The 12,447-nt window shown below is 32.6% G+C and overlaps 2 protein-coding genes across 5 annotated transcripts in view; one reads left to right on the top strand and one right to left on the bottom strand.

Annotated features, from left to right (window-relative positions):
- LOC128183730 (uncharacterized) overlaps positions 1 to 12,447 on the bottom strand; it is a 555,994-nt gene that overhangs the window by 56,648 nt on the left and 486,899 nt on the right. The window lies entirely within an intron of this gene.
- On the top strand, positions 648 to 11,304 carry LOC128183742 (beta-1,3-galactosyl-O-glycosyl-glycoprotein beta-1,6-N-acetylglucosaminyltransferase 3-like). Its single transcript, XM_052852889.1, is given in 4 exon segments — positions 648 to 1,162; positions 1,165 to 1,336; positions 1,415 to 1,641; positions 9,630 to 11,304. Coding segments are annotated over 4 exon segments (648 nt in total). The 5' UTR covers positions 648 to 927; the 3' UTR covers positions 9,644 to 11,304.

Genomic DNA, 12,447 nt, shown 5'->3' with positions numbered 1-12,447 from the left:
AAATGTAGCATTCGATTTCACTTTTAGTTTCGGGACTCTTCTAGTGTTATCCATGTCGACACGTTAAATTCAAAGTCTGATAACTCAAATTTGTTTACCAACAAAAATTACACATCATCGCCAATAAATGAAGTATTCATATCTATCTACTGACGATTTACACAAAAGAAAGTGTATTATTCTCAACGATAGTTTACCATGCATGCGAGATAGAAGTCGTTGTGCTTGAGTGAACACAGAACTAAATTTTGGGCGTGATCGTTTATCAAACAACATTTTTTGTATTCTTTTTTAAAGAAAAGATGCCTGCGCTAAAATATAATTGCGCTATTGTACTGGCACTTGCATTTGCACTAAAATACGTATGCGCCAAATTTTCTCGTTTTACAGTATTGCGTTTTTACAAAAAAAAGAAAACACTATAAGTGAATATTTCATACAATGAATTTGAAAGATTTACAACTTACAAACAAAACAATGTGGATATTGTATGTGCTACTAGGTATTTGTATTATTTGTATTATATTGTTTACAATGTTGATGAACAATTCTTGCTCAGAAAAAAGAAACGGAATTCAATCAGTTATTACTTGGACGAGCCAAAACGTTACAGATGAACCGGAGAAAAGTGCAACTAAAATTCAATACTTGCAACGGATAATCAAGGTTTTCGATAATGGACCACGATTTGATTATTCCTTTTCACCTTTGTATCAAAACAAGTCATAAAAAATCATCGAAAGAAATACTCGACATCAAAACTTTGACACAGACAGACATTTATCGAATGTAGATTGTAGTTTGCTGTTTCAACAAAACTCGAAAGAAATTGAGAGAGTTCGTAACCTGAATACTACAAACAAATCACCTACGTTTTGCAATCGAACAAACGAGTGTAACAGTTTCATTTTATCAAGAGGATATATAATGGATTCTTTAACCGACGAGGAGAGAGACTTCCCAATTGCATATAGTATTCTTGTTTACGAAAGCCCAGAACAATTCGAGATTCTTCTGAGAGCCATATACCGCCCACAAAATGATTACTTCGTTCACGTTGACAGAAAAACTACCGAAAACGTGTTTAATGAATTCTCATGCATTGCACAATGCTTTCCAAATGTGAAGTTAGCATCTAAAAGAATGGAGGTGGAATGGGGAAAATAGGAATAGTACTAGCGGAACTCTCGTGCATGAAAGATCTTTTATCATTTTCAAAATGGAAATATTTCATTAACTTAACTGGTCGGGAGTTTCCACTGCGTACAAATTATGAATTAGTGAAAATATTAAAAATTTATAATGGTTCCAATGATGGGGAAGGCACAATCAAAAGGTTTGTAATCTTTTCAAGCAAGAACTGTTAATTAAAAATAATTCAATGTCAAAGCATGAATTTATCTTTTTTTCAAAGGGCTAACAAAGACAGATGGGAAATTGAAGAAAAGCCTCCCCATAATATTCATCCAGTAAAGGGATCGGTTCACGTCACACTTAATAGAAAGTTTGTTGAAAACCTCGTGAACAATAGTGTAGCTGCTGATTTTCTAACTTGGGTAAACAAAACAAAAATTCCAGATGAGACATACTTCGCCACACTAATTCACAATTCTGATCTTGGAATTCCAGGAAGTTTTAAAGGTAAGAGAAACTAAAGAGAAAAGTAAAACAATAATTCAATTCAATAAAATTCAGTAAATAGAGCTATTGGCATTGTCTAGGTCACTTTATGATTTTTTAATATTGTGGTTAAAATGTACGCATTACAAACCTTGACAAACTTTAAAAAATTTTCCCCAAAACTCAAAATTTCCTTACTGATTTTACTGATGTCAATATGAAATAGATACACAAATTTTAAAACATCAACTTCATAGTAGTATCAGGTTTTCATGAGAAGGATACTAATATACAAGTTATTTTTATAGGAGATCTGGAAACAAATTATGGTGTAAAAAACCTTTTCTATCTCGTTTTAAAAACTGGAAGAAATTTATTCGCAGGGCCACTTTGCACTGACATGCAGATGCACAATATACAAGTATGTGCAAGCTGCTCTCCTGCGGGCTAAAAGTCATAGAGGAAACATTCCAGTCGCTGGTGCCCTTATCGATGATAATCTGATTGCATGTAACCTCATTGATCTATAAAGCTACTCATGAATTTGTGAAAAAGTCTTTATACTTTATATATTTAGTAATTAGAATAGTAAATGGGTTATGTGGGGGTTAAAATCGTTTTTCCATTAATTAATTGTCACGCATCAATGACATTTTTGTAATATATACTGTTACTACAAGAAAATTTCGTTTACCATTATTTTTGAGAAATCAGAATAACTAAGAATATTGCGATTAAACAGCATTTTTAAAACGTATTTATAAGCAAAGTAGAAATAAAAGAATATTTCTTAACTGAGCACAGTTCTGACGTTGAAATTATCATTATATAGTTTTACATGTTTATTTTTGTAAATTTCACTATTTTATTAAAAGCATATTATTTCATATCTCTCCTGTGTTTCAAAAGTATGCATTCATTCTAATTACAAAGAAGCAATTCTAGGAAAAAATAGTGTATGAGACTTGTCTTTCTGTAAATGAAAATTGATAGACGATTAAACATGTACAGAAATTCAATATAAGACTAGAATGGATTTATTTGAGATTTGTTTACTTTTTTCCTAACGGAGACTGTATGCATATTTAAACAAAACTTCCTACATCAATTATAACTTTCGATATAACTTCACTCGTCTCAAAATTATATTGAAAACTTTCAACAAACTATATAAAGTTAGTTTGCAGTACATGTATACCAACTGTCAATCTTAAGTCTTATAACATGTGTTTCAAATGCTAGACGTTAACTTGATATGCATAAGGATTAGAATAAGCGGTGGTTTTCGGAGAATTCGAGCCATCATTGTGGGTTGGGAAAATAAATTGTCATCCGCTTATCTTTATTGATGGTTGTAGTTTTATAAGGACACGCATGGAGATACATTGATTACTGGGGTCAATCAAGAAATAAGAAGATGTGCGTTTCCGCGAAACTATGATAAGCTCAATCTACCCAGCGCTTTGAAGATTTGTGCTTAGAGAGAGCGTCTGGTTGATTTCTACTTATTTAATTACACTTTATAACGTATGCACGAACGAAAGTTATCTTGCTTCGCGTTTTAAATATATTTTTAAAAACATACAGGCAAACAATATAAAGGAAAAAATATTTTAATCTGCGTTACATAATGAATATGGGGTATGTTTATTTGTAATTAGAATCATTACTCAAAGTGTTTTTTTTTTATTATATTATTTTTTATGAGTTGTGATACAGTTTTTATTTTTATGTTTTATCTATTTGTTTTGATTTATGGTTATTTTTACCACATCATATTCAATTTGGTCCCCGAAAATTATATAATGTAAAGTGTAATTTACTTGAACATAGTACAGAACGCAGAATGCGAATATTGGTTAATTCGGTTTTCATCAGAGTTGCGGGTTTTCCCCAAAATCTTTAATTAGTGTAAAGTGAACAGGAATTGTATTTGATTTCTTTTTATGCTCTTTCAGTTTGTACAGAATCCGCTCACAATTATCGGAAAAGTTTGCAGAACACTTTTATGTACATGTAGAACTATCTCAACTCTAATATCTATTCATAACGACTTAACAATCCTATGACAGTCATACACGTGTAAATGACACAAATGGTTGTAATTTCAAATTACAAGGCTGACACTACTTTGTTGTTTTAGAGGGTATATACTATGTAATACAATTACTCAAAATTTGTCATCCATGTATTAAATTTTTTTTTTCAAAAGCGTGCTTTAATTTTGATTTTTATGTGAGTAATGAATACGATAAGTGTAATTGAACAACCCTCTTTAAATAGATTTTTGCAAGTTTTTAAAAGCATCTACGTATTAATTTTCCGACGCGATACCTGTTGGAAAAAAAATCCCCTGAGCGACAAAATTAAAATTTCCTTAAATAGCTGGATATAATTATGTAGTTAATGGTTTATAAATTTTCATAAAATGTAAAAAAGTGTGATGTTTCTCCTAACGGTTATTAAAGTCATTCAATTAAATTATAAAATATGAAAATTAGACGTGTATGAGAGAGAGAGAGAGAGAGAGAGAGAGAGAGAGAGTTCTTGCCTGCAAGAACCCAGAAAGTAACAAATTAATATACATTTATTTTCATCAAATTTATAACACAGAGTCCAAAACAAAATTGCATTAGAATCATATAGTTTGTCTTCTAGATATTAAAAGGTAGGGAAGATTTTGAAAAAAAAGTTTATAGCACACTTTAAATCTTTTGCCTTAGCAATTAGTAACAGCTGGAGTTAATAACTTTACACTAAGTTTCTTTAACCACAGATTGCACATCAAAAATAGCTGCAAAAAGGAATATAAAGGATTGCAACGGACAAATAGTGGAGGCGGAATAAAATATACAGTAGTAGGTTGGCTGATGTACAACAGACTTCAGAATTTAATTAATATTTGCTTCATTTTCCTAGAACAATAAAGGATTGTCTCCTTTGATGATTGCCAATGTATTGTTAGATGGTTAGACATCAATAAATCTCAAATAATGTAAATTGATTTATCCAAAAAATCCAACAAAAATGAAAAATAAGATAAGGAAAAAAAGATGTATTGCTAATTTATCTATAACTGACTTAATTAAAAAGAGAGAAAACTACAATTATCTGAATTAATTGAACATATGTTCTTATCGAACACATTCGCAATGCTAAACATTATTACTGGTAGATCAAACGACGGCACGGAGCGTTGACATGAAGTCCTTGAAAAACCGATAACTTCAAAAGTATGAATTTAAATACTCAGCGAATAGTTGACCAATCATCATGTTCGGCCACAGGTAAATTTTTACGGTCGGCCGCTACAAAAGCGCCTGGCCAGCGCTTATCAAGCGATAGACGGTAGATGTTTAACGATCCGTATAAGGTCAATCGTCCGTCAGACCAGTCGCCCCTTGGTTAATATTCGGTCGTCAATCGATGACTTTAAGAAAAATCCAACTGCCTAAATGTCGACAATGAACTGTCTGCCGACGGTCGGAAGATGATCATTTAATGCTCGAGGAATATTCAACGGCTGGTTCAACTGGAGGAATCGACCAGTGAAGCGAAAAAAAATTAACTTGGCCCGACGGAGAGAAAATTGTTCGGCAGAGGAAATACGAGATATCCACAAAGACATCAGCTGATGAACTACCGACCGTCGCCAAAAGAAATCCCATTTTTGCCACAAAAACTGTCTGTATGCCGTTGGAAACGTGGGCGGGGTTTAATCGGGACAGACATACTTTAATTGTCACATTGAATTAGTTCAATTTAATAATCCAACGTAGAAACCTTTTTAATTTAGATATAACTTTGGCAGATCCATTATAACCTTAGAATTATTATAACTCATTAGATGTACAAACATCAAATGTAATGACAGTATATATCTCCAGAGGTCAAAATATAAATTTCATTTATTTTGCATTATATAGTATGTGTTTTTTTTATTGTGATAGAATGAATCATTAAATGCAACTACCCATATTCCAGGCACATCGAAAGGTTTTTATGAATTATTCACAGTAATAAGTTCTGCTTTTAAACTTCATTAGACAAAGCCTGTGTCCTACTAGCTAGGTTTTTGAATTATTCCTGTGATACAGTGGTTTCCTAGAACTGAGAGTATCGTAAAGCCAAAGACATATTTACGATTTCCTTCCATAAGTACAAGCAGGCACTTAAAGCAGGCTATCGGGCTATAGACGCAAATACCAGGCAGTGAACTGAAGGTAGCAGGGGACAGTTTTTTGATGCATGAAATTGTGGTGTAGGGGTACCCCTATTTAGCACTATGTTGCTGGAAAAATATAATTTGCACCTGGATCAAAATGACTTGTAACTACCTATTAGACTTAAGGACGTTGTTTACTCAGGGTTTGAGTTCTCAAATCCGGATTGTTAAAAAGTTCAATTTCATGAGTAAAATTTGTTTTAAATACAAGAAGTATTTATGAAATGAATTATTATTGACATAACAATCGATATCTTTACTAAATTATGGAATTAGGCTCTGACAAAGTTTGACTTTTACCGAAATTCGGACTAAATTTTTCAGATTTTGTTTTTCTCTCAAATATCTTTGGAAGTACTTTAATATTTAAAGTTAAGATTTTATTTGTTAGTCAACACATTTTTTCATATTTTCTGTTGGTTTTATTTTGCTCTTTCGTTTAGATAATCGCATGGCACACACTACAAAAATATTGAAAAATGCTTAAAAATGATAAAAGACACCATATCTCAAAATTTTGATCATTTACCTCATATAAATTTTATGCCAGCAGAGAAAAGTCAATATACTTAGTTTAATACTAATAATGTTTAAGCATTATCATCATTCAGTTTTTTGTAATATTGAATCAAAAATGGGTAGTAATTAAAAAACTGATAGAGGAAATTCGGACAAAAATATCTATAAAAATTGTGAATGAAATCTTAATGCTTTGTATCAATTTAATGTCACTACCATTCATAAACTGTATTTCATTTGTCAAAGAGTTAAGCAATTTGTATTATTTTCACAATTAAGAAAATCTCAATCATAGTCTAAAATTTTTATGGATTTTTCTCAAATTTTCAAATAATATTCAATGGCCATCAACTCCAAAAGTAGGTCATTGACCCACTTTTTTGAAAGTGAAGAATAACACTACCATGTAAGGTCTATAACACACAATGGTTGGTTTTTCATTATCATCAGTGGAATTTTTTTTCATTCTGAGTAAACGTCATCCTTAAGGAAGGACATTAAGGTTAAAAATTTACCGAAAATGACACCCATATCTTTTTCTGGTCTAATAAAATGTCTCATTGACCCCCCCCCCCTGTGTAATGTTAAAATTTTACCCATTTTGGCCCATTTAGACCCCACCCTACCGTATTCCCTGCAGAGATATGACCCCCGGGATAGGGTGCAACCTGTAGTCTAACATGTTCCCTCCCTGCCAGTCTGTGCCGCCCACCTCCCATCCATGTCATTTTCACACTATTTCACTTACCGTCTGACCTACTTTCTTCTTGCATGACAAGTGAGCACACCTGTCAACAGCCACCGTTTCGCATCTGACTCCCAAGCATTTCCTATAACACTATGAGATCTACACGCTTTACATAAATAGACAGGAATGAATTCCCGCTATCATAAAATTATCACCTATAATCAATTCACTAATTTTCATAGTACATACAGGCCTTCAAATACAGTAACACATTTTTACTAAAATATTGACGGGTACTATATGTGAAACTGTCCCTTGCTACCTGTAGCTGCAACCCTTCCTCTGTTTACTGTCCTGAAAAAAAAGTACATAGTTAAGGACCAGAAACAGAATAAAGTGGTGAAACAAAATTGTAATTTCTTTTTATTTTCAATGTTCACAGTTTTAGTATTATAAGTTTAGTTTAACAGAGATATATTACACTTATAGTTAAAATTTCTACTGTCGATAATTTATTTCCAGTATTTTTCATATTTATATAGAGATTATAAATGTCTAAATGTTCTTTAATTACAGGAATTGCACCTTGACTGCGTTCTCAGTGATCCCGTTGCACATCAAAAAATTGTAAAACGCCTAGGTGCTTATACACGCATGAGGGTATCCTACAGCGTAGCAACAGCACAGCGGCATCTTCATTTGTCGCGTTGGGATTGCAAAAATGCCATGCGACGGCGCGCACTTTGAGAATGCACAAGTACGAGTCTTGGCTCTGCGTTCTGATAAACAATCGATAGAATCTAAGTGGGGTCGCTGTGACAGCGTCGTAAGGTCTCCAACAGAACCACTATAGCTTCGCTGGCGCTCTCAAGTAACGCACTTAATCGGAGCATAGACGCAGTACTTAGTCAATTGCGCTTGCACAGAGACATAGTGACTGCCGGGTCTCAAGCGCGCTCTTACTGGCGTACGCATCCGCAGCGTATAAATCTGTTGTTTATCATTCCCCTAAAGAGCTGTTGCTGCGATTATCGCACTCTCATGGCGTTTCTTCTGTGTTCATTGACATCTATAACGCACCTCTTCGGTATTTCTAGTGCGATGTAAGCCAGACCACACATCTTGAACAATGGTTGTTGTACTTTAGCAAGAAATATAGTATTATCAAACCTGATGTGGATAACCATGTAAAAAGCAACGTCTGGGGTTATATCAGGACCTATTCTATCATGTAATTCATGCAATGTTTTTTTTTTATTACTATCCATTCATGTTTTCTAGCAGCTAATAACGGTTATTTTTGTAGACACGTCTACCAGAATTTTGACTTGTCACATATTATTTCAAAAGTGATGTTTCAATAACCTTATTCTTATGTCATTAAAACAAACAAAAACATGTTTTTTTTAAATTATTTACTTGTTATAAAATTCAAAAAAATTCTTGTTGTTTCGCGTTCAAATTAAAATGTATATTCCCATAAGTAAAGAACGTCTTGTGTACGCAGTCAGTGCACTAGGCACGCCGTGATCGCAAAGTCAAAACTCTTAGGACGCCATGCACGCTTTGCGGATGCTCAGCGGGATATGAACCTAGCGTCATTGCAGTAAAAATACGTAACCCGCGTTAGCGGGCTATATAAACTTTTCTGCAATGATTGCTATAGTGGGAAATATAATACGAAATAGCTGGAATCAATCTCGGTAGATATTTGTACTGTTGACATTCACAAACTTCATTGTTTTGCTAGTTTAATGTAGAAATGATATTTAGAATCTAGCCTTGAATGGACAGGGGTCAACTGTATACAGGGTTATTTTCGCCCCGTTTAGCCATTCTAAACTTGCAAACAGTTTTTCCCCCGTCTTGATTTTACCCAGACACAGTTGTTTTTAAAAAGTGTAACATGAGTCTTAAACATGAATTCATCCACTGACAATGGGGACAAAAGGGGCAAAAATAAAACGAGGGCAAATATTTCCCTGTATACAATACAGGAAAACTCGTTTAGTACGAACACGGATATAGCGAATTCTCGGATAAAGCGAAGTGTTTTCGTCCCCGGTGAAATTCTTAACAAATTTTTGCAAAATATTACGGTTATAACGAATTTGGATATAACGAATTTACAAATATAGCGAACTGATTTTGAGTATCGTAGAAGTAAATAGTAACAAAATTTAACACCTTTATAATAAATTTCTTTATAGTTTAAAAAAGATTGCACTACCATTTAAAAAAATATTTCGAATGAATCTCTTTTCATATAATTTGTTTTAAATTCACAATCCGAATATTAAAAGTATCAATGTAATTTAATTTTATTTATGCCTCAATTAGCAAAAATTATTGTCTATAGTGAAAGAAAAACGGTATACAGTCAATGTGCTGTAAATAATATTATGAATATGTTATACAGATATAACGATTTGCAGATATAACGAAAAAATTCCATTGGTCCCTAGCACTTTGCGATAGCCGAGTTTTACTGTAGCTGTTTTCATGATACACAATTTTCATATCATGGGCCGAGATTAGGAAAATTACATTTTCAACAGAGGTTTTCTCTCCCTACAGTTATGCTGATATAAGAAGTATGGCGCCTGAAGATTTCAACATCAAAGTGAAAACCCCAAAAAAGTAATTTCTATCTTATTTTAAATATCTTTTTTTATGTTTACTTGATTATCCTCATGATAATTTCTGATATACCGGTCATGTAATCGGTGCTGGTAGTTTTATGATGATCTTTATAATGTGATATTGACAGTGAATGATTGGATTGTTCTAGCTCTGGGAAAAACCGATTTGATAATTTTTGAAGAGTTATGAATCAAATAATGATAGCATTATAATAATAGTAAAACATTTTTGAGAGGGTTCAAGGTCGGCTATCCTAACATTATCTGGGGCAACAGTTTTATCAATGATACAAAATGTAGATTACATGAAGACACAGTTTCTTGCTAATCTAGGAATCAATAATTAAAAAATGTTAATACAGCAGATTTTGATCAATTCTATTCCATTTCAGCCAAGAATTGCAGTTAAAAAATGCATGTTGATTAGATATGATGCAATATTAGTTGAAATGAATTTTATAGTACTGGCCAGTATTGGCCCTTGTTTTGAGAGAGAGAGAGAGAGAGAGAGAGAGAGAGAGAGAGAGAGAGAGAGAGAGAGAGAGAGAGAGATGTATAAATTAAATCAAAATGTTTAATGTGACTACAATTTTTTCAGCCCCATAACCTATGCCTGGGAAGGTCAGAAACATTCGACATCTGACACTAGCATTAACATACATGTACATATAATCCACCTTATGCAAGACCAATGTGAAAAGAGTGTAAAAACATGTACTGTACATGTTATTCACCCATATCATACATGCTGAACAGTTCTTGGTAACTTGTCAGGATTTGAAAAACAGTGGTATTTCAAAATATTAATGTTCAAGTTTAGGGGAAAAAAATTACCAAAATTTATATGTTTGAAAATGTTTAACAGCCATTTTTATGAATATTACTGGACTTTTAATTTTTAGTTTAACTGAAGGACAAAAAGGTTTTCCTACATGGATAGAGTTACTCTACGTGTTAAACATCACACAATTCACCTTACACCTTCAATGGTTTGTTGTTGATATTTTTATTTTTTAGATCTTCGTAGATAGGTAGAAAGAAATGCTGCTTAGAAGATGTAAAGAAGTAGCATTTTATAGTGGAGAGCAAATTATTTTTACATTTCATTCATGTGAACTTGATGCTATTAAAACATTACAATATCTGTATAAACACTGCCCATTTTTTTTTTAAAAACAGTTGAAGACAAACTGTTTTTGTGGGTTAATGTTAACCTTTACAGTTACAAAGATCAATTTCACATGTTTTCAATTAAATCCTAAATTGTGTTCAACTATATTTAACTATACACTTGTTGTTTATTAACAATCAGTTTTCATTGAAATACATTGTATTTCATTATTGCTTTTTTTACACAAATAACTTACAAATAAAAAAATGCAAAAAAATATAATTCTTTGAATCTGTTTATTAATAATTTATTCTGATATTTATGTGCATATACATGTATCTATATACATAAGTGTGTGATGGAGACAAATGCATGAAAAGCAAGAATGACATCACACTTTTTGTCTTGCATTCTATGTTTTTCATACAAAATTTACATGCAATAGTAAGATTAATAAAAAGTGAACATTTATTGTGAAATCTTACATTAATTATGATAGAAAATTACCAGTAAACTGGCATGATTATGAAAATGACCGGCACGCTATTATCCTGGACGCGAAATCAAAACCGTCTTTTATATAAACGCCTCCAAAATGAAGGGCCCATAAATAAAATAAAAACAAATACAAGTCTATTACGAATGTTGGATAATACAAACCAATATGTACTACATGTATAATATATTCACAAACACATAAATCCATAGAAATAGGTTCCGCGATACTTTCCGCTTAATCAACAGTTGTGACGTTGAAGGTAGCTATCCTAATGAGATGAAATAATGCTGAGCCTCGCTTTTATTTAGTACAAATGATCGGTGTAGCCCAAATTTTCTTGACCAATTATTTTCCGTGGGAGTTTTTCCAGTGTGAGACATCTGACACTAGCATTGACATAATTAATCGGAGCGCACCATGATCGCATTTACTTTCCAACGACGATTTGCTGACCTAAAAATTATAAAGCACAATATATAAGATTCATCTAAACCTATAACACTGTGCCGGATAATTATGCCAGTGCCAAGGTGGCATTTTTGCACCAGCTTAAGCTGCATATATCGAAAAATTCAAATATGCCATATGATAGACGAGTTAACAACCACCTTTGTTATCAGTGTATCACACCTGTCAGGTAAGATATTTACCTTTCAAAAATAAATTCCTATAGGAAAATTATTTTTCCCATAGGAAAATCAATATTTCTATAGGTAATTTGAAATTTCCTATCGGAATACAAGAATTTCCTATAGGAATTTCAATTCCGATAGGATTTGATAAAATCCAATAGGAAAACTTTATATCCTATAAGAAAACTACATGTCTGAATCAAATTCTTACAGGAATTACAATTCTCCAGTAGGATATTATTCCTACAGGACTTTTAAAAAATACTATAGGATTGTCAATATTTCCTGTAGGAAAGTCAATTCTCCAATGGGAATTATCATATTCCGATGGGATATTAATTTTTAAAGGTAAATATCTCACCTGTCAGATGAAACACACTAAGAACAAAAGTTGTTGTATATTCACTAGACAATGGTCTATCATTTGGTATACATGGATTTTTCAGAAACTTCATCTTAAGCGGGTGCAAAAATGCCACCTTGGCACTGGCATAATTATCCGGCACAGTGT

This window comes from Crassostrea angulata, chromosome 5, assembly GCF_025612915.1.
Source record: "Crassostrea angulata isolate pt1a10 chromosome 5, ASM2561291v2, whole genome shotgun sequence".
Taxonomy (NCBI): Eukaryota; Metazoa; Mollusca; class Bivalvia; order Ostreida; family Ostreidae; genus Magallana; species Magallana angulata.
Note: the sequence above shows the minus strand (reverse complement) of the source record. Positions and strands in the feature narration are given on the sequence as shown.